The following is a 19,022-nucleotide window of genomic DNA, read 5'->3' as shown; positions in this document are numbered from 1 at the left end:
ATGCACGAAATACCCAATAGAAGAGTGTGAAAGGGTATGAATCACTAAAAACTTTAAATAGCCAATGAACAGTTACTTTCATTACTAATTAAAGACGTACAAATAAAAACACCCATCAGATGGGCAAAACTTAAAAGGACAGACGATACTGATAGAGTTATGGAGAAAGAGGTGCCTTGAGATGCTCTAGGCGGGAACGCAAATTTGAGACACTTTCTTGCACGGCGATTTGGCCACACCTGCCAAGTTCAAAACGCACATCAACTTTGACCCAACAAATCTACCTCTAAGACTGCTTCCTTTAGGGATACTGACGTCAGATGTGCAAAGGTCTTTGTGTAAGGATTTCTATGCTAGAATTTTTACAATAGCTAAAAACTAGAGGTAGCCTAGTTGGCTGACTAAAGAAACACAAGAGAGAGCCAAGATCTATTTTTTAAACTAAAGCCAAGATGTATGTTTTAAGTGAAAAACGCAAGTTGCATCGTTATGTATAATCTGATGCTGTGAAAAATTTTATACTTTTATATTTATAATACATTTGAATACTTCTAGAAAAACGCCCATGAAACTATTAATAGCAGTTATATCTTGGAAGTACACCGACATAAAAGTGTGTGCCTGCAGGTGGAGACCTTCACTTTTTATGTTCTCCCTGCTGTACCATCGGTTTTCTTACGAAGATTTATGTATCCCTTCAGGATAACGAATCGTTAACAACTCGAAAGTTGTGCTGAAACACGGCCATGAAGGATGAAGGAATGCCACGGTGGAGACCAGGGCAGGCCCGCGGAAGCCCGGCTTTCCCATCGCTAGCTGTGTGCAGACTGCCTGCTTCCCACCTCTTGAGTCTCATCTTGCTCTCCTGCAAATTGGGGATAAGGGCGGTTTATCTCCAAGATGAAATGGGATCTCGCATGCCAACTACTAAGCACGGGGCCAGGCACATGCAAGGGCTCAGTGAGGATGATGATGATGACAAGGACAAGGACAATGATGGCGGCGGTGGTGGTGGTGGTGAGAAATCTCTCCCTTTCCCGCAGTTCTCTGTGATCGGCACCCTGGTCGCAGAGCTAAGACATAACTCACGGAGTCCAGGCAAGGAGTCCCTCAGCTGTGATGGCAGCAGCAGAAACAGCCTGCATCGTGTGAAGGAATCATAGAAACAAAGGCATGAAGGTGAGCAGAACGTCAGGAACACTGAGTGCGGCGGGTACGATGCGCGGTCCGCTGTGTCGTGAAGAGAGAGGGAGTGGCATTTAGCTCACGTTACACGCCTGCGTGGTGGATCTGAGAGGTAAGTGTGTAAGAGTCTCTGCAGTTTCTCCTTTTGAATATCTCCTTCCAGGAAACTTTGAGTCCAAAATACTCCACAGTCACTGTGCACCAAAATCACAGAATTTTAGGGCTGGGGATGACCACAATGGCCATCTAGTCTGGTTTTCCCACTTTATGGGTGTGGAAATCGAGGTCAACATACGGGGAAGTACGCTCGGCCAAGGTCATGCGGCTAGTTGCCTCCAGAGCTGAGACCAGAACGCTCACCTCTATGGCCCTTAGCATATTTGTGCTACCCTCCCCCGGGTCCCCCGGAACAGGAGGTTGGAGGTTCGGTCTGTAGGGCTGTCACGACTGGTTCAGAGCTCACAAGAAGCCGTTTCCCTTTGGATTCAACACTGAATGGCAAGTGGTCAGAGGGCAGCATAGAGAACGGAGGGATTTGGTGGAGAGTGGCTCGTGGCATCCATGCTGTCCTGTTCTAACCTCTCTGTGCTGCTCTCCCGCGGCCCCACTGCCTTGAGATTCACTTTGTAAAAAAAAAACAAAAAAAACAAAACGTGGACTGGTTGTGTCTCCTAAAAGGCCACGCACAGAGCTAATGTTAATATGGAGGTTTTAATATGGAAGTCTGAGGCATATTTATATTCCTGGGAATACAGAAGCATAAGAACAGGGGCACCTGGGTGGCTCAGTCGGTTAGGAGGCCGACTTCGGCTCAGGTCATGATCTCGCGGTCCGTGAGTTCGAGCCCCGCGTCGGGCTCTGTGCTGATCGCTTAGAGCCTGGAGCCTGTTTCAGATTCTGTGTCTCCCTCTCTCTGACCCTCCCCCGTTCATGCTCTGTCTCTCTCTGTCTCAAAAATAAACGTTAAAAAAAAAAAAAAAGAAGCATAAGAGTAAAGGCTTGATGGGGGGGGTCAAGGAGAGAAAAACCCGGACAAGGAACAGCCAAACCTGTTTCTGGAGCAGAGAGACCCATAGTCTCCCTTTGTAATCTTAACCACAGATCAGAATATAGTCTATGGTGTAAAAACCCTTTGCATTTTTAGTGAGGGGTTTCGATGCCACTGAGGAAGACCGCTTGGGCTGGGTGGCCAGGAAGGTCCAGGTTCTTGTAGGGGAAACCACAGGGAGGATCCTGGATGCACAGAGGGAGGTTGTGGCGGCAGGAAGTACTGGGGGCCCGAGCCGTCTTGGCAGCTGGGGGGAGGACCTCAGCTCCCCTCCAGGGGCTGGTCCTTGCCTGTGCTGCTGCTGGGGCAGGACGAACTCACCGATGACACTGAGTGGCACCACCTCACTGCGCTGAGCTCCCAGGCCATTGTCGGCTTCGCAGGAGTAGTTTCCAGAATGTTCTGTAGTCAGAGACAGGTAGAAAGACGTTCCTCCCCCAGAGGGGGCCGAGCTGCTCTCCAAGGGGACGTCCTCACGATAAAACCGGTACAGGATGGGGGGAGAGCCCCTCTGGGCCTCGCAGCGAAGCTCCACCACGTCCCCCTCCACGGCCTGGGCCCTGGGCATCCTGACGGTGAGGACGGGGCGGGACGCTGGGACTGAGGGAGGAAAAACAGTTAACCATCAGTTCATGCTGTTTGAACATCTCCCTCCACAGGAAAGACGTTTCAAACCAGAAACTGTTTTCCTCGGTCTTTAGTGACCTTGTGACATTATCAGAGCCCAGTGATGATTTCCTCAGATCTGAGGACACAGTGAGATCCATGTGGTGCCGTATCCAGTTCCGAGGACTGGGATACACAGTCTCCAGTGTGTTTGGGGGCCTGAAGGCAAAGGTTACAGGGACTGCCGAGAAGTCAGGAGACAGTTGGGGGAAAGGAGGGACAGGAGACCCGTGACTCACACGGCCAGGGACGTCACGGAGCCTGGGCCGTGTCGGAAACGAGGCCCAAGTTGGAAGACTCAACTCACCTTGGACATCGAGTGACACCGTCTCACTGCGCCGGGCCCCCAGGCCATTGTCGGCCTCACAGGCATATTTTCCAGAATGTTCTGCGGACAGGGGGAGTTTGAAGGACGCTCCTCCTCTGCTATGGACCCTGCTGCTCCCCAGGGCGTTGTCCTCGCGATAAAACCGGTACAGGATGGGGGGAGAGCCCCTCTGGGCCTCGCAGCGAAGCTCCACCACGTCCCCCTCCACGGCCTGGGCCCTGGGCATCCTGACGGTGAGGACGGGGCGGGACGCTGGGACTGAGGGAGGAAAAACAGTTAGCCATCAGTTCATGCTGTTTGAACATCTCCCTCCACAGGAAAGATGTTTCAAACCAGAAACTGTTTTCCTCGGTCTTTAGTGACCTTGTGACATTATCAGAGCCCAGTGATGATTTCCTCAGATCTGAGGACACAGTGAGATCCATGTGGTGCCGTATCCAGTTCCGAGGACTGGGATACACAGTCTCCAGTGTGTTTGGGGGCCTGAAGGCAAAGGTTACAGGGACTCCCGAGAAGTCAGGAGACAGTTGGGGGAAAGGAGGGACAGGAGACCCGTGACTCACACGGCCAGGGACGTCACGGAGCCTGGGCCGTGTCGGAAACGAGGCCCAAGTTGGAAGACTCAACTCACCTTGGACGTCGAGTGACACCGTCTCACTGCGCCGGGCCCCCAGGCCATTGTCGGCCTCACAGGCATATTTTCCAGAATGTTCTGCGGACAGGGGGAGTTTGAAGGACGCTCCTCCTCTGCTGTAGACCCTGCTGCTCCCCAGGGCGTTGTCCTCATGATAAAACCGGTACAGGATGGGGGGAGAGCCCTTCCAGGCCCCACAGTAAAGCTCCACCACGTCCCCCTCCACGACCTGGGATCTGGGCCTCCTGATGGTGAGGATGGGGCGGGACACTGGGACTGAGGGAAGAAAAGTAAGTTAGTTGACATCTGTATCTTTTCACATTTCTTGTATTTTTATTTTTCAGACATGACCTCTGCACTGTATTGATGACGTTTTCTAGATCTTTCCCTGTACCAGAACACTCATGCATATCAACACATCAATAGACACATAAAAGCACACAGGCACGCACATGCACAGGACCACAATATACGCACTGGTCTGTGGCCTGGTCTTTCCTTCAGGAACGCACCATGAACATCTTTCCACGTCATTGCTTGAAGATCTGTCTCATTTGCTTTTAGAGATCCAACTTATTGTGGTATGATTCACACGCCACAAAATGCAACTCTCTGAAATCTACAATTTGCTAACTTGGGATAAACATTGCTCGATTACTTTAATATCCGCAAAGCATTCCAGTGCATGGATTCACCACGGTACACTGAAGCAGTTCCCCACGAGCAGGTGTTTATGTCCCAGCTCTCCTACAATGTCATGTCCCACAGTCCTGCATACACGTCATGGTACATTTGCACATGAGCTTCTGAGCATGAATTCTTAGAAGCGGACTTTTCTCGGGTGAGGAATATGAACATTTCAAGTAACCATATATTATGCTAGATTGTTCTTCAAAAACTTTGGACCCTTTTCCCTTTGCATTAACGGAGGTAAGAGCTCCTGCTCCCACACTGTCATGAGTGATGGTCACAGAAATGCAGAGGCTCATTTTTATTATTTCTTGTCTCTTCCTAATCCTAAGTTCTACAGTTATTCTTTTAATGATTATGTATTTTTGAGAGAGAGAGAGAGAGAGAGAGAGAGAGAGCGCAGGGGAGGGGCAGAGAGAGAGGGAGACATAGAATCGGAAGCCGGCTCCAGGCTCTGAGCTGTCGGCACAGAGCCCGATGGGGGGCTTGAACTCACAAGCCGTGAGATCATGACCTGAGCCGAAGTCAGATGCTCAACCGACCGAGCCACCCAGGTGCCCCTACAGTTTTTCTATCTGAACAACTCCCCTGTGTATCTATCCTATGTGACTCTTCTGTCTACTTGCTGATTTTCCATGGGCTGCTGGTGAACTATAATCCATGAATGAGAAGTTACTGCCTGCAACGTATTCAGATATTGCTTACAAAATGGAAAATTTGACAGCTGTCGTTAATTTTTCAAAATGTATCAAGTCAATTCTTTTTTGTGTTCCCCTATGAAATAACAGTAGTAATCATGAGAAAATTCTTGTTCTCTTATTTCTTTTTCCCCATCTGGCCAACTAGCTTTTCTTTGTTATGTATATATTTTTTACACCTTTGGCACTCTCTGTGACCATAACTCTCACAGTTGATTAGGCTTGTTTTCATATCTGATTCAGTGGTTTTCAACCCTATGTGTACAATATTCTTAACTAAGGACGTGTAAAAAAAAAAAAATAGAGATTCTGAGACCACATCTGAGAGATTCTGAATGTAATCGGTCTGGAGAGATGATTAGTAATGAGCCTGTTTTCAGAGCTCCCAGACTCTAGCCTGCAGCCAAGGCGGGGCTCTGCTGGTCGCTGGTCCAAAGAGATCCAGCTTGCACTTCTTATAGCTAACTCCTTTTGAGCCCTTTGTATCGATTCATATTTTGGCTGGCTGGATTTTGTCATCATATAACTTGTTCGAGAAGGTTTAATGGATACTAAGTTCCCTGGGTCCCTGCATGCTTGAGCATGTCTTTTGGATTTGGTATAAAATTCTCCATTCTTTTTCCTCCTTTGAAAGTGTAAATCTGCGGAGAAAGAGGATCTCTTTTGCACTGCTGGTGGGAATGCAAGCTGGTGCAGCCACTCTGGAAAACAGTATGGAGGTTCCTCATAAAACTAAAAACAGAACTACCCTACAACCCAGCCATTGCACTACTAGGCATTTATCCACGGATACAGGTGTGCTGTTTCAAAGGGACGCATGCACCCCCATGTTTATAGCAGCCCTATTGACAATAGTCAAAGGATGGAAAGGGCCCAAATGTCCGTGGATGGGTGAATGGATAAAGGAGATGTGGAGTATTACTCGGCAATCAAAAAGAATGAAATCTTGCCATTTGCAACGACGTGGATGGAACTGGGGGGTATTATGCTAAGTGAAATTAGTCAGAGAAAGGCAAAAATCGTATGACTTCATTCATATGAGGACTTTAAGAGACAAAACAGAGGAACATAAGGGAAGGGAAACAAAAATAATATAAAAACAGGGAGGGGGACAAAACAGAAGAGACTCATAAATATGGAGAACAAACTGAGGGTTACGGGAGGGGTGGTGGGAGGGGGGAGGGGCTAAATGGGGGAGGGGCACTAAGGAATCTACTCCTGAAATCATTGTTGCACTACATGCTAATTTGGATGTAAATTAAAAAAGAAAGAAAGAAAGAAAGAAAGAACGAGCAAATCTGGACATGACTCCTCTCTCCCAGCATTGGTTTCTGTGCAAAGTCTAAGACCAATCTAATAATCTTTCTTTCTGAGATGACCAATTTCATTTATTTTTGCCGTGATCACATGTGCACGCACACCCACACACAATGCATGTGCACACAACAAACACATGCACACACATGTACACACGTGTGCATATATAACCTCGAAATTCAGTAACCTTATCAGAGTATGTTTTTTTTTAGTCTTAAATGTTTATTTATTTTTAAGACACACACACACACACACACACACACACACACACACACACACACACAGTGGGGAGGGGCAGAGAGGGAGACACAGAAGCCGAAACAGGCTCCAGGCTCCGAGCTGTCAGCACAGAGCCCAACGCAGGGCTTGAACTCATGAACCGTGAGATCATGACCTGAGCCGAAGTCGGACGCTCAACCGACCGAGCCACCCAGGCCTTTCGATCTACATACTCAATTTTCTTCACTTTGGGAAAATTTTTTATTACATCTTGGACTTTTGTTTTTTGTCTTCAGTTTGGTTTCCTATCTTAGGGACATTCCACACGGGGTCTTCACTGGTCTCCATATTTCGAACACTTTGTTGCTTTCGTTTCTCTTTTCCTACTTTGCATTCTGTCATGTTTTCTCAAACCAATTCTCCCTTTGATTAACGGTTTTCAGAAGGATACATCCTGTTCTTAAGGCTTCAAACTTGGATTTCATTTCTAAGAGAGCTTTGTGGGGGTTTTTTGGCTTTTCTTCCGAGCTCTGCTAATTTATAAAATATCTTCTGTTTTCTTATCATCTCTCCTTTAACCTGTTTCTTCCTTTTTGCAGTTTTTTTTTTTTTCTGGAGTCCGTATTGTCTTTAATTGTATTGAGAATAGTTAGAAGAATTTGTGGGTTTTTTTTGTTTCCTATGGCAATTTTTAAAAGTATTATGAATTATGTGTCCCTTCTTCCCCTTTTATAGTTTCAAATGCATCAGTGCAAAACTTCCATATTCTGCTTCTTTTTGCTTATAACTAATCCTTCAATGGATGGAGGTATATTCAGAGTCTTGTATCTGCTTGAGAATGCTGTGTGTGTGTGTGTGTGTGTGTGTGTGTTTCGTTGACCCAGGGCTGGTGATACGTTCCAAATGGGTATATCTTATCAGAACACCTTCCCGCAAACTCTCTTTGTCGTTTCTTTGGGGCACAGTCCCTCAAAAAAGTACATAGTTTTGTCAGAGTATCTGCCTGGCTCACAGTGAAGCTTCCCACCTCACAGACAGTTGTCTGCGAATCTAGGGCTCATGAACTTCTGCCCACGTGCAGGAGTGGATGCAAAGATCAGTGTTCTCTTCCTCATCTTGCCTCAAAGGCTTTTTGTTCATCGTTTTATGAATGCCGACTGAGGACCTGCACTGTGCCAGGTGCCAAGTAGGCACAGGGATGTGGCGGAGACCGAGTGACGAGGCTCTGTTCTCATGAAGCTTACAATGTGGTTTTGAGGGAGGCAGGCAAGAAACAGGAGATAAAGAAGTTTGAGGCATTGCGAAGTTTGAGAAGAAAATAAAACGTGGTAATGGGATGGACGGTGCCTTAGGGCTGGGGCCTTTCCTAGGTAGGTTACATTCCGGCTTCGGAGCCTGGGTCTCACAACACTTACATTTCTTAACTAATCTCTTGACCCCACAATTTACGTTGGGGGAACGTCTGCCTTTGGTCATTCCTGATTTCTGTGACCTGAGACAGAGGTTGTCCAGGAGGAAGAGAGCCTTCAGATCTGTCTGTTCAAAGATAAGACAACTCCACCCGGACTCACGTGTTCCTAAGACCAGCACGTTGCCAGTTTACACACTCACCAGCTGCTGCCTCCAGCCGCAATCGTGCTCCGACTCCTGCCCCCTCCCATGGCCCCGGCGGTGCCTCCCCTCGCGCCCCCGGGAGCGACAGTGAAGCCGTCGGTGGCGCTCTCCCCCCGGAGGGCCGGGCAAACGGGCCCAGCTCGGCAGCACGCCCCGCTCTGCCCCCGCTGTCTTCTCTGGGGCTCGGAGGGACGCTAATCACCGTCTTGCCTAACTTCCAGCATACGGTGGAAACAGTAAGACAAAGGCAGTCTACACGTTTTGCCCGAATTACGAACCACATTTTCATAGCCAGAGCCAGAATTCAGGTTTTCTGACTCATACTTAGATCGGACGACCCAAGCGTTTTCAGGTATGCTGGCTCTTTCTAGGAAACCCCAGAGTCCCTGCCGTGCACACGGGTCCCTAAAACAAGTATTTTCTGAACCGTAGTTCGTGCTGTGCTGTGTCGTCTCCACGCTTTTGTTGGGCTGGAGGTGGGCAGTGCATGGCCTGCGGCCCCCCGGGGCCTGGCTGCCCGCCCGGTCCACCCGCTGCCTTGGCTCGAGCCATCCGGCCCTGGAGGCCGGGCAGAGGCTGAGATACACGGCAAGGAGTCTCAGCCAGAAGCCGAGCAGTTGATGCCGGCGTGGCAGAGGTCACGAGGTGGAGAGAAGGGAGGGTGCTTAGGAGCAGCAGGGGTGACAGTGGGGACACAGGAAAATAGCTGGTGGCCTGTGAGCAGAGTGAGCTTTGAGCTCGTCACAGGCCAGTATCACCTGCTCTGGAGAAATAAGTGATTTTCTGAGAGATCTCCCAGCTCTTCCTTGTGCCTGCAAGTGTTCTCTTGTTTTTCTCGCTCCCTGGACGTCCACGAAACAACCCTCCCCTCTGGGGACACCCGGTCTCAGTTTCCTCATGACGTAGAATGGTCTGGTGAACCCCGCTCGTGGTTTTTCCATCATCCTTCTATTTCTCATAAAAACAGAGAAACCAACAGGGGCGCCTGGGTGGCTCAGAGGGTTGAGCATCTGACTTCGGCTCAGGTCATGATCTCACGGTTACGTGGGTTCGAGCCCCGCCTCAGGGTCTGTGCTGACAGCTTGGGGCCTGGAGCTTGCATCCGATTCTGTGTCTCCTTGTCTCTGCTCCTCCCCCACTCACACTCTGTCTCTCTCTCTCTTTCAAAAATAAATAACATTAAAAAAAATTAAAAACAAAAAAAAACGGCCAAACCCACAAACAACTGGGCTTTCACTCCCTAAGAAGCAAAGATCCAAGTGTAAACACAAGCAACTTCACTCCAAATGTGATGCCACCTATCTGGGTGGTTACGTGGGTCACCATGAGCTGTATGCCTCTGATTTGTGTGCTTTTCTGAACGTATGGCGTATTTCAACAACAACTTAAAAAATGTGATACGATAAAATGAAACTTATTTTCACGGATTCAGGCAAAAGATCACGGAAACTCCAGAAAACCCTCCCTCCTTCCCTCGTCGACCCTGCCGTGAGTGCTTCAACGGCTTGGGAACTCTGGACCGGTTGAGGGCTTGCCGCCTACTTGGCTGCGTGACCCTGCTTGCAGCCAAGTGCACGCGTGAGTGTTAGTGCTTCTGGGCACTGGGTTAAGAAAGAGTCTCCCGGGATGGGATCTACAGCACATGCGAAAACCTCGGAGGGAATGCATTCCTCTGGTAAAAGCTGGGGAGTCCCTTGAGCTATCCAGGGGTCAGGCTGAGCCAGGGCTGGGAGGGCTAAGGCCCACAGCTGGCTGCCAGGGGCGCCAGGTTGGGGAGGTGGAGACTGCGAGATCCATGCAGACTTCTGAAAGGCAAGAACCCTGTGAGAGGCAAGAACTGAGTCAGCGCCCCCGGGGTTCAGCCACAAAACGCCGCATGCAAAAGCAGAAGACGCAAAGGAGAAGGGAGTCTGGGTGTGACGGCTGCCTCGCCACTTGTCGCATCGGGCCTCAGTTTCCTCTTAACATAGTGGCAAAGCAGAGATGAGTGGCTGACAAGAATGCAGGGCTTACTTTTGACAGAGAGGCTCTTGGCCTCACTGCACTGGGGCCCGAAGCCATTGTCAGCGGTACAGAAGTAGTTCCCAGAGTCCTGCACCGTCACGGTGACACGGAGGGACACTCCTCCTGCAGACAGGACCGACCTGCTCCCCAGGCTGATATTCTCGTGATAAAACTTGTACAGGATGCGAGGCGAACCTCTCTCGGCTTTACAGGAAAGTGTCACTGTATGTCCTTCAGGAACCAAGGCCCCACGGGGGCTGAGGGTGAGGACAGGACGAGACACGGGGACTGAGGGAAAGAATCATCAGTCAGCGGGTGCTGGGCCTCCTCCCTGCACATTTCCGGTGCTGGCCGGGCTTCAGCCCCTGCCTTCCACGCGCCCCCTTCTCCCCATCCGCCCCCCTTGAGGTGACCCCACTCCTGTTGTCCGGTGTAAGTGATGCTCTTGTGGAGGAAGTCCCTTCTTTTACCCCTCCCTGTTCCTTCCTGTGACCCTGGAAGAGCTGCCCCCACCTGCCCACCCCAGAAGAATCCTCCTCCTTCTCCACCTGCCTCTGTCCCATATACAGATTCTCTGGCTCCGCCTGCTTCTTCCAAACTCCACGTAGACGTATTTAATCCTCTCGAACATTAGAAAATCAGCAAAGCATGGGGCGCTCGGGTGACGCGGTTGGTTAAGCGCCCAGCTCTTTGTTTTTGGGCTCAGGTCATGATCTCATGGTTCATGGGTTCGAGGCCCATGCTGGGCTCCGTGCTGATGAAGCCTGCTTGGGATCCTCTCTCTCTGCCTCTCCCCTGCTTGCTCTCTTTCTTGCTCTCAAAATAAGTAAATAAACTTCAAAAAATTTAAAAAATCAACCACAGAAAACCTTCCGCATCTCTGTGTACTCCTCCCCGTCATCCCTTTCTCCTGTGGACGGATTTCTGAGAGAAGTGGGCCTACATTTCCTGTCTCCATTCCTTTGCCTCACACTCCTGTTTTTGTCTGTGAAAACCTGCTTTTTTCGCCTTATCGCCACCAATCTATAACGTTGATCTTCCGCGTTTGCGATTATAATGAGAATATAGCGCTGTCACATCTGCATCTGCTGTACGGGTGTCTGTCGTGTACAATTTGTAAACACATGCATGCAGCACTAATTATCAAACAAGCCAATGGGGCAGGTGCTATTACTGCCCCTATCTTACGGAAGAGGAAACTGAAGCCCAAAGCAGTCAACCGCGCGGCTGGTAAGCGAGGCAGCGGTCACACCCAGACTCCCTTTTCTCCTTCGCGTCTCCTGCTTTTGCGTGCAGCGCTTTGTGGCTGAACCCAGGGGAGGTGACTGAGTTCTTGTCTCTCATCAGCTCGCAGCTCTGCTTTGTCTGAAGCGGCCACATCTTCTGCTTCAAACACGTTCTTCCCTTGGTTTCTGCGGTTTCTGGGTCACGGCGCCTCCTCCCACGAGCCACGGTGCTCAGGGCCCTTCCCCTTCGGCGGGGCTGGCCTGAGGTCCTGTCTGGCCTCTCTTCTGGAGCCTCTGCTCTGCTCCTGGCGGCTCCCAGGGCGGGCTCTTCTCTTTTCTGCCATCCATTCGTCACCCCGGCGGCCCGAGTGATCTCTCCGGTGTGAGTGCCGATCGCGGAGCCCGGAGCTCCCTTTGGAATAAGGCCCAAGCCCTGAGCATGGGTCTGAGGCCTCCTGCCGCCCACCCTCCGCCCCTCCGCCCTTCCACGCTCGCTGCAGTCTGCACCGCCAGCCTCCCGCCGGGTCCTGGACGGGTCCCTCGTTTCCCTCGTTTCCCTCGTTTCCGCTGCGCGTCTTTCGGCGCCTGCCTCCGCCCGGGTCCCAGGCTCTCTCCCAGCCCTCAGCTCCCCCGTGAGCTCTCCTCGAGTCCTGTCCCGGGCAGCGCAGATCGGGGTGCCCCTCTGCCCCCAGGTACTCGTGGGCCTCGGCCCGGGGCTGGCCGGGGTGCCGGTCCACACCCGCCGGTCGCCCCCAGAGCCGTGCGCAAGGCCAGGCCGGGCTCGCCTCAGGCCTCCGCAGAAGGCGCGCAGCGCTAGCCGAGCGCATGCGCCGTCACGTAGGCACTTCCGCCGCGGCGGGCGCTTGCGGTGACGTCACTGCCCGATGTCCTCGGGCCTCTGGGTGTTCGCAGCGCGGAGCCCCTGCCCTCCTGGTCCGATGCCTCCGTCGGGGCTCCCTGGCCCAGTTCCGTATGACCTTCTGCGCAGTAGCTGCGGGAGCGGCTGCACTCCGGCTCGTCGCCGGCCTGGTTGTGTGTGTTTTCTCCAGAAGCGGAAACTGAGGCTGCGCGGGTCCTGCGCCGGGACCGGACTGCGCATGAGTACACCGCCCCCCCCCCCCCCCACCCCCGCCCCCAAAGGTGCGCCCGGAACTGGTTCTGTGTCGACGGTACAACGCTGAGACTCGAGGCTCCGCAGAAACCGGGTAGGTTCGTAACTTTTTCGACACTCGCCTTTGTCACTTTGGGGGCCTTAAGGCCATCGGGCGGGGGGGGGAGGGTCATCCGTGCTTCCCAGACTCGCTCTCCCCTGCACTTATGCTCCCCGGCGCCCGCGGAGGAAACGCTGATCGCGCCGCGCGGGCTGAGTACCTTTGGTGGCTCTGTACCCCGCTGTGATCCATACGTGACGTTCGAGAGCCAAGTGATCAAGGTGTGTGGTGATCAGTAATTGACGTCACCTCTGGGCCTCAGGGACTGATTCTGCAGTTACTGAGAGCACGTGCGAGGATGGGGCCTCGCAGGACGAGGGGTGGGCACGAGAAAGCACTGGGCTCCTCGGGTGGGGCCGGGAGGGGGGCTGCAGTGCAGACGTCCCGGGCTGTGATGGAGCCTGCACTGTGCCAGTGACCAGGTGCAGAGAGGCAGGCAGCTGTCCCCGGGAACATCGGTGGGCCTTGGAGGCGGGAGCGCACTACGGGAGGGCTGGGGGAAGGAGGCCGAGGATGGAGGGCTGCAAGCCCAGGACTTACCAGTCACAGTGAGGTACACGGGCAGGCTGCGTTGGGCACCCAGGCCGTTGTCCGCGGTGCAGTAGTAGTTTCCAGAATGCTCTGCCCTCAGAGACATGACGGACTTCATGCCCCGAGTGGGCTCCATCTTCTGGATGACGACTTCTTCGCGAAGGAATTGGTACAAGATTGGGAAGGAGCCACTCTCGGCTTTACAGGTAAGTGTCACTGTATGTCCTTCAGGAACCGAGGCCCCATGGGGGCTGAGGGTGAGGACAGGACGAGACACGGGGACTGAGGGAAAGAATCTTCAGTCAGCGGGTGCTGGGCCTCCTCCTGCACATTTCCGGTGCTGGCCGGGCTTCAGCCCCTGCCTTCCACGTGCCCCCTTCTCCCCATCCGCCCCCCTTGAGGTGACCCCACTCCCGTTTTCCAGGGTAAATGATGCTCTGGTGGAAGAAGTCCCTTCTTTTACCTCTCCCTGTTCCTTCCTTCTGCCTGTGACCCTGAAAGAGCTGCCCCCACCTGCCCAAGCCCTGGGGTCTTCCGCTCAGTCCCTGTTCTCCGCTTCTCCACTCACTGGGGCTGGGCTCAGTGCACCACCCTTCATCCTTTCCCTTCCGGATTCACACACTGTTCCAGGATCCCTTCCCCTGTCCCCGCACTCTCCCTGCATCCATCCTGACCCCCTCTGTTTCCCTTGGAGAGAACAGGGTCAGGAAGAGGATGGGAGGCCTATGAGTTTCCAGAGGCCAGGACTGGGGTCTGCCTGCTGAGTACTGGCCCAGTGCTGAATGAAGAGTCTCCTTAGGCCAGGCTGGGTTAGGCAGCCATGACTTCCCTAAGGGCCTTGAGTGCCCTGGTCAAGGAGTGGTGGTTTCGGGGGTCCTCCTCACCCCCGACTACATCTCTGGAGTGGCTACGATGTTATTACCCATCTCTGTATCCTACGAGGATGTGTGTGTTGGTTATTGTCAAAAATTAACTGCTAATTGGGAAAAGATACTTCTGCATCTCTGGGAGAAAGAGAGATGGAGACAAACAGGGAGGGAGGGAGAGAGAACGAGGGAGGGAGGGAAGAGACGCTGCAGACACATTGAAGGGCGTGACGGTCCTGGGCTGGACAGAGCACGAGGCCCACGACAGATAGAGAGACACCCTTGCTCAGAGATCTGGGAGACAGCAGAGACATCAGGACGTCACTGGCTGCACCATGTTCCTCCAAAATGCCTGTGTGGAAGCCCTAACCCCAGAGGTGGCTGTATTTGGAGACGGGGCCTTTGAGGAGGTAATTCAAGTTAAAGGAGGCTATGGGTGGGGCCCTAATCAGGTCAGACCGGGGCTCTTATGACAGCAGAGGAAAGAGGCCCAGGTAGGACTCGGCGAGAAGCTGGCCAGCTGCAGGATGGAAAGAGCTCTCTTGAGACACCAATCTACTGCTCCTTGATCTTGGGCTCGTAGTCCCCAGGGCTGTGAGAGAATGCACTTCTGCGTGTAGGCCATGCAGCCTGAGCAGACCCACACAGGTGACTTGGGGAGGAGGCAGGAAGCGGGTAAGGCAAGAGATGGGTTGGGAGGCAGAACAAGGCCTGAAGAAGCCGGAGGGGCTGGGCTCCAGTTGACCAGCAGGACAATCAAGCACTGATGTGCGGCTCCGCCTGGCTCCTGCCCCGTCCCCGGGTCCTGGCGGATCAGAACCCGCTGACACTCACTCTGCACGCGTAGCTGGGATTTCTGGCTCTGTTTGCAGACGCCGGAAGACCCTCTCTGGGCCTCGCACCAGTAATACGGCGGGTCTCTGCTCCTCGTGGTGAGGGTCGAGATTTTCAGAAAGCTTTCCGAGCCCAACTGCAGCATGTGGTCGTCTTTGAAGAAGCGGAACCAGAGTTTGACGTCCGACCTCAGCGGAGGGAGCTGGGTCTTGCAGGTCAGGGTCACTGACTTCCCAGAGACGGTCGGTGAGAGGCTGGCTGTCAGCACGGGACGTGGAAACAGCTCTAGAGAAGGATCACAACGGTCCCCAGAGCAGTGAGGCCCGGAACTGCTCTGGAGAGAAACACAGCCCGTCTGCAGCAGCCGCGGAAGGTGCACAGCAGGCAGGGGGGAGGCCGCTTTGCATCCCCAACCCCCTTCAGCTCAAAGCACTCCTGGGCTTCCTCCGATTCTCACAGGAGTGAGCCCTGAGGTGCGGGGGTATCCCAGCCCACCCTTCTCACCCTCTGCTGCCTCAGGGAGCGTCCTTTCAGCAAGCCCGTCTCGCAGATAACGAAGGCTTTACCTTGGACTTCGATGTTGATCGTGTTGGAAGAGTAGGAACAGCAGCCATTCTTAAATCCGGAACAGCGATAGTCTCCGTTATCTTTGAGACTTGCTTGCTCGATGCGGAAGTCGGAACTTTCATCGGAGACGCTCAGGACCTCGCCCCGCCTGTGCAGTGTCGTGGTATCCAGAGTGATTTCTGCGTTTGCTCGGCATCTCAGAACCACAGAGTCGCCTTCAAACACGAAGGGGGGAGCCTGCAGGATCAGGTTCGCTGCAAGACAACGCGAGCCTGGTCACTCGGTGCCTTCTCTTGATTAGTGTCCCCAACGGATTTTCTAGGATTGGGATGGGGGAGAAGAACGCATAAAATAACTACAATCCGCTTTTATTCTGATTTTAGAGTGAACACGTGTCCTGAGAAGACTCGGAAAGCAGAAATGTAAGTACAGATCCCTTCCCGCCTCGCGGCCCAGATGTGGACGTGCACGTGTCGGGTGCTCTTTTCCACAGGCACGTACGTGAGAGTCTGCCGTGTTCCCTTTATGAAACTGCAGCAATGTTTGCGTATTTGACAACCTACTCTGCTACGAACCCTTCTCTAGGCCATCGGTCTCGCTACCGAACCTGGCTTCTAACGGCCGCAAAGTTTCCCATCAGTGCGATGCCATGTAATTTACTTAATGAGCTTTCTTTTCTTGACCGTTCAGCGTCCTTCAGTTTGGGGGGAGTGTGTCTATGATTCCAGTAGGTGAATTCTTTTTTTTTTTTAATATTTATTTTTGAAGCACAGAGAGACAGAGTGTGAGCGGGGGAGGACCAGAGAGAGAGGGAGACGCAGAATCCGAAGCGGGTTCCAGGCTCCCAGCTGTCAGCACAGAGCCCGTTGCGGGGCTCGAACCCACGAACCGTAAGATCATGACCTGAACTGAAGTCGGCGGCTTAACTGCCTGAGCCACCCAGGTGCCCCTCCAGTAGGTAAGTTCTTTTTTTTTTTTAAATTTTTTTTTTCAACGTTTATTTATTTTTGGGACAGAGAGAGACAGAGCATGGATGGGGGAGGGGCAGAGAGAGAGGGAGACACAGAATCGGAAACAGGCTCCAGGCTCCGAGCCATCAGCCCAGAGCCCGACGCGGGGCTCGAACTCACGGACCGCGAGATCGTGACCTGGCTGAAGTCGGACGCTTAACCGACTGCGCCACCCAGGTGCCCCCAGTAGGTAAATTCTTAAGAGAGGAATTGCCAGCTCAGAGAGGATAAGCATCTTACTTTCTCCTTGTTACCATACCGCTTCCTTGTTCATGAAATCAGAGAACATCATAACTTGCTTCGAATTCAAACAGGTGGCTTTATTTGTTATTCTTTCTGGGGTGCCTGGGTGGCTCAGTGAGTTAAGCATCAGACTCCCGATCTCACTCAGGTCGTGATCTCACGGTTGGTGAGATCGAGCCCCGTGTTGGGCTCTGTGCTGGCAGGGCAGAGCCTGCTTAGGATTCTCTCTCTTCTTCTTTTTAATTCAGAAGGAAATTACACCAAAATAAATCAGAATCTCTTTACATCAAAAAAACAAAAAACAGGTGGCTTTAGGACACAGGGAAAAAGAGAAATGTTTCCTCTTTTTTTCTTGTTGTCTGTATACATTATACCCTTGCACAACATGGGGGTGGGGCACCGACCCCCCATGCAGTGGAAAATCTGAGTATTACGCATTTTGTGACATTAACACGTATTTTGTATGTTCTCTATATCATAGACCGTATTGTTGGAAGGAAGTAAACTGGAGGGAAATGTTATTAAGAAAATCATCAGGAAGAGAAAATACATTTACAGTCCTGTCCTGTAGAAAGTCTGCAGGGAAGGGGACCCGTGCATTTCAACCCCGTGGCATTCATGGGTCAGCTGTACCTCTGTCTGTCTGTCTGCCTGTCCATCTGAAAAATCCTCATGCTGCTTATTATTCCAAATAAATTTTATAAGTTTGAAACTACACGTGTGGGGTGCCTGGGTGGCTCAGTCAGCTGAACGTCCAACTTCAGCTCAGGTCGTGATCTCACAGTTTGTGAGTTCGAGCCCGTATCAGGCTCTGTGCTGACAGCTCAGAGCCCAGAGCCTGCTTCGGATTCTGCGTCTCCCTCTCTCTCTGCCCCTCCCCCACTCTCACTCTGTCTCGCCTTCAAAAATAAAAAATAAAAAATAAAAAATTAAAATAACTAAAAAAACCAAAACTATACGTAGATTCAGAAACCATTCAAATAATTTGCTTCTCCAATTTTCTTGGATCTGAGCAACAAATCTCTGGGTCTCATCTGTATAGATTATTATTCCATAAATATAGGCAGCTTCTGGGTAACTGTGTGGTTTCTAAAGAAACTGGTTTGTTTCTTTTCTTTTTTTTCTCACCTGAAGAAAAGGTCAAGCTCACATGGTCACTTGGGAGCGAGTCCTGGGTCTGGCATCTGTACTGTCCGGAGTCACGGACCTCCAGGGTGTTGCCTGGGGTTTCGCGTAGTATTCTACCCTCGAGGTACCAAAGGAACCGTTTTATTTTCTCTGGAGCGTGGAAGTGCAATACGTGACAAGTCAGGGTCACTGTCTCTCCTGTGAAGACGACGGTCCATGGAGGATGGAGGGAAATCACGGGTTTGGCCGCAGCTTCTGAGGAAGAGAGAGACAGAGCCTGAGATGGGGACGCCTGTGGTCCCCGCCGCGGTCGTCTGTGTGGGACGGACCCGAGGACCAGGCTTGGGGGGATCCCCAGGAAAGCCTCCCGGGAGGGTCAGTGGTTGCTCACGGCTGTTTGTGGATTGGAGCCCCCAGGGGATGACAATGAGAGAAATGATTTCAAGCCGACAGTATAAGCAGTGGGGTTCGCCGCCGAATGTCAGTGGGATCAATGGCCAGTTGGCTTTTTACGGGTGCTAGAGAAGGCCGCTCCTGCCCTCCTCCTTCATCACGTCCACCAACTCACGGGGACCTCCCAGGGAGCTGTGCGCATCACAGGTGTGCACTTTCTCTCACGGGATAAATCCTATTTTCTGAAGGTTTTGGCACTGAGTAAAGCCTGAGAGATTAACTTGTCTAACACCTTCGTGTGACAGATGATGTTTCAGATGCCCAGAGACTCTTGTCACAGCTAATTGTGGCAGAGCAAGGAACGGACAGGTCGTTTGCTGGAATCCAGAAGTGAGCCAGACAAGGATGAAATCCCGGGGCAGCTGATTTCGGGCAAGGAGAGCGGTTGTATTGCCGTTCGTGAATCCTCAAATGTTCAGGACATTGTCTGACCCAGGGGAATGGTGGTGGGAGTCAGAACTAAGAAAATGTGTGACACAGATAATATGTCTTCTCCCCCAATTCCTATTTTGGGTGCATTTCTTCTTTTTGAGGGCCTAGTTGCTGGATG

At 52.1% G+C, this 19,022-nt stretch overlaps 1 protein-coding gene and 1 long non-coding RNA gene across 8 annotated transcripts in view; one reads left to right on the top strand and one right to left on the bottom strand.

Annotated features, from left to right (window-relative positions):
- FCRL5 (Fc receptor like 5) overlaps positions 1–19,022 on the bottom strand; it is a 37,133-nt gene that overhangs the window by 6,263 nt on the left and 11,848 nt on the right. For 2 of the 5 annotated variants that reach the window (XM_047840047.1, XM_047840049.1), the window contains 9 exons: positions 18,020–18,274; positions 15,638–15,892; positions 15,072–15,356; positions 13,381–13,653; positions 10,413–10,691; positions 3,859–4,137; positions 3,207–3,485; positions 2,555–2,833; positions 1,090–1,230 (listed from right to left, as the gene is read on the bottom strand). In XM_047840047.1, coding sequence (XP_047696003.1) covers positions 1,090–1,230; positions 2,555–2,833; positions 3,207–3,485; positions 3,859–4,137; positions 10,413–10,691; positions 13,381–13,653; positions 15,072–15,356; positions 15,638–15,892; positions 18,020–18,274 — 2,325 coding nt within the window. Of the gene's footprint in view, positions 1–1,089; positions 1,380–2,554; positions 2,834–3,206; positions 3,486–3,858; positions 4,138–10,412; positions 10,692–13,380; positions 13,654–15,071; positions 15,357–15,637; positions 15,893–18,019; positions 18,275–19,022 lie in introns of those variants that run through there. The other 3 variants (XM_047840052.1, XM_047840050.1, XM_047840051.1) reach the window with 3 other exon arrangements.
- On the top strand, positions 11,477–17,575 carry LOC125155152 (uncharacterized). 3 transcript variants are annotated; one of them, XR_007148067.1, is made up of 4 exons: positions 11,477–12,834; positions 13,472–13,577; positions 16,022–16,060; positions 17,373–17,575. It is a non-coding gene; the product is annotated as an uncharacterized LOC125155152 (long non-coding RNA). The 3 variants fall into 3 exon arrangements; XR_007148068.1 differs by having other exon boundaries at positions 12,780–12,838; XR_007148066.1 differs by lacking the exon at positions 11,477–12,834 and adding an exon at positions 12,847–13,061.

This window comes from Prionailurus viverrinus, chromosome F1 (assembly GCF_022837055.1).
Source record: "Prionailurus viverrinus isolate Anna chromosome F1, UM_Priviv_1.0, whole genome shotgun sequence".
In the NCBI taxonomy this organism is placed as follows: Eukaryota; Metazoa; Chordata; class Mammalia; order Carnivora; family Felidae; genus Prionailurus; species Prionailurus viverrinus.
The sequence above is the reverse complement of the archived record's forward strand: the minus strand, read 5'-3'. Positions and strand labels throughout refer to the sequence as shown.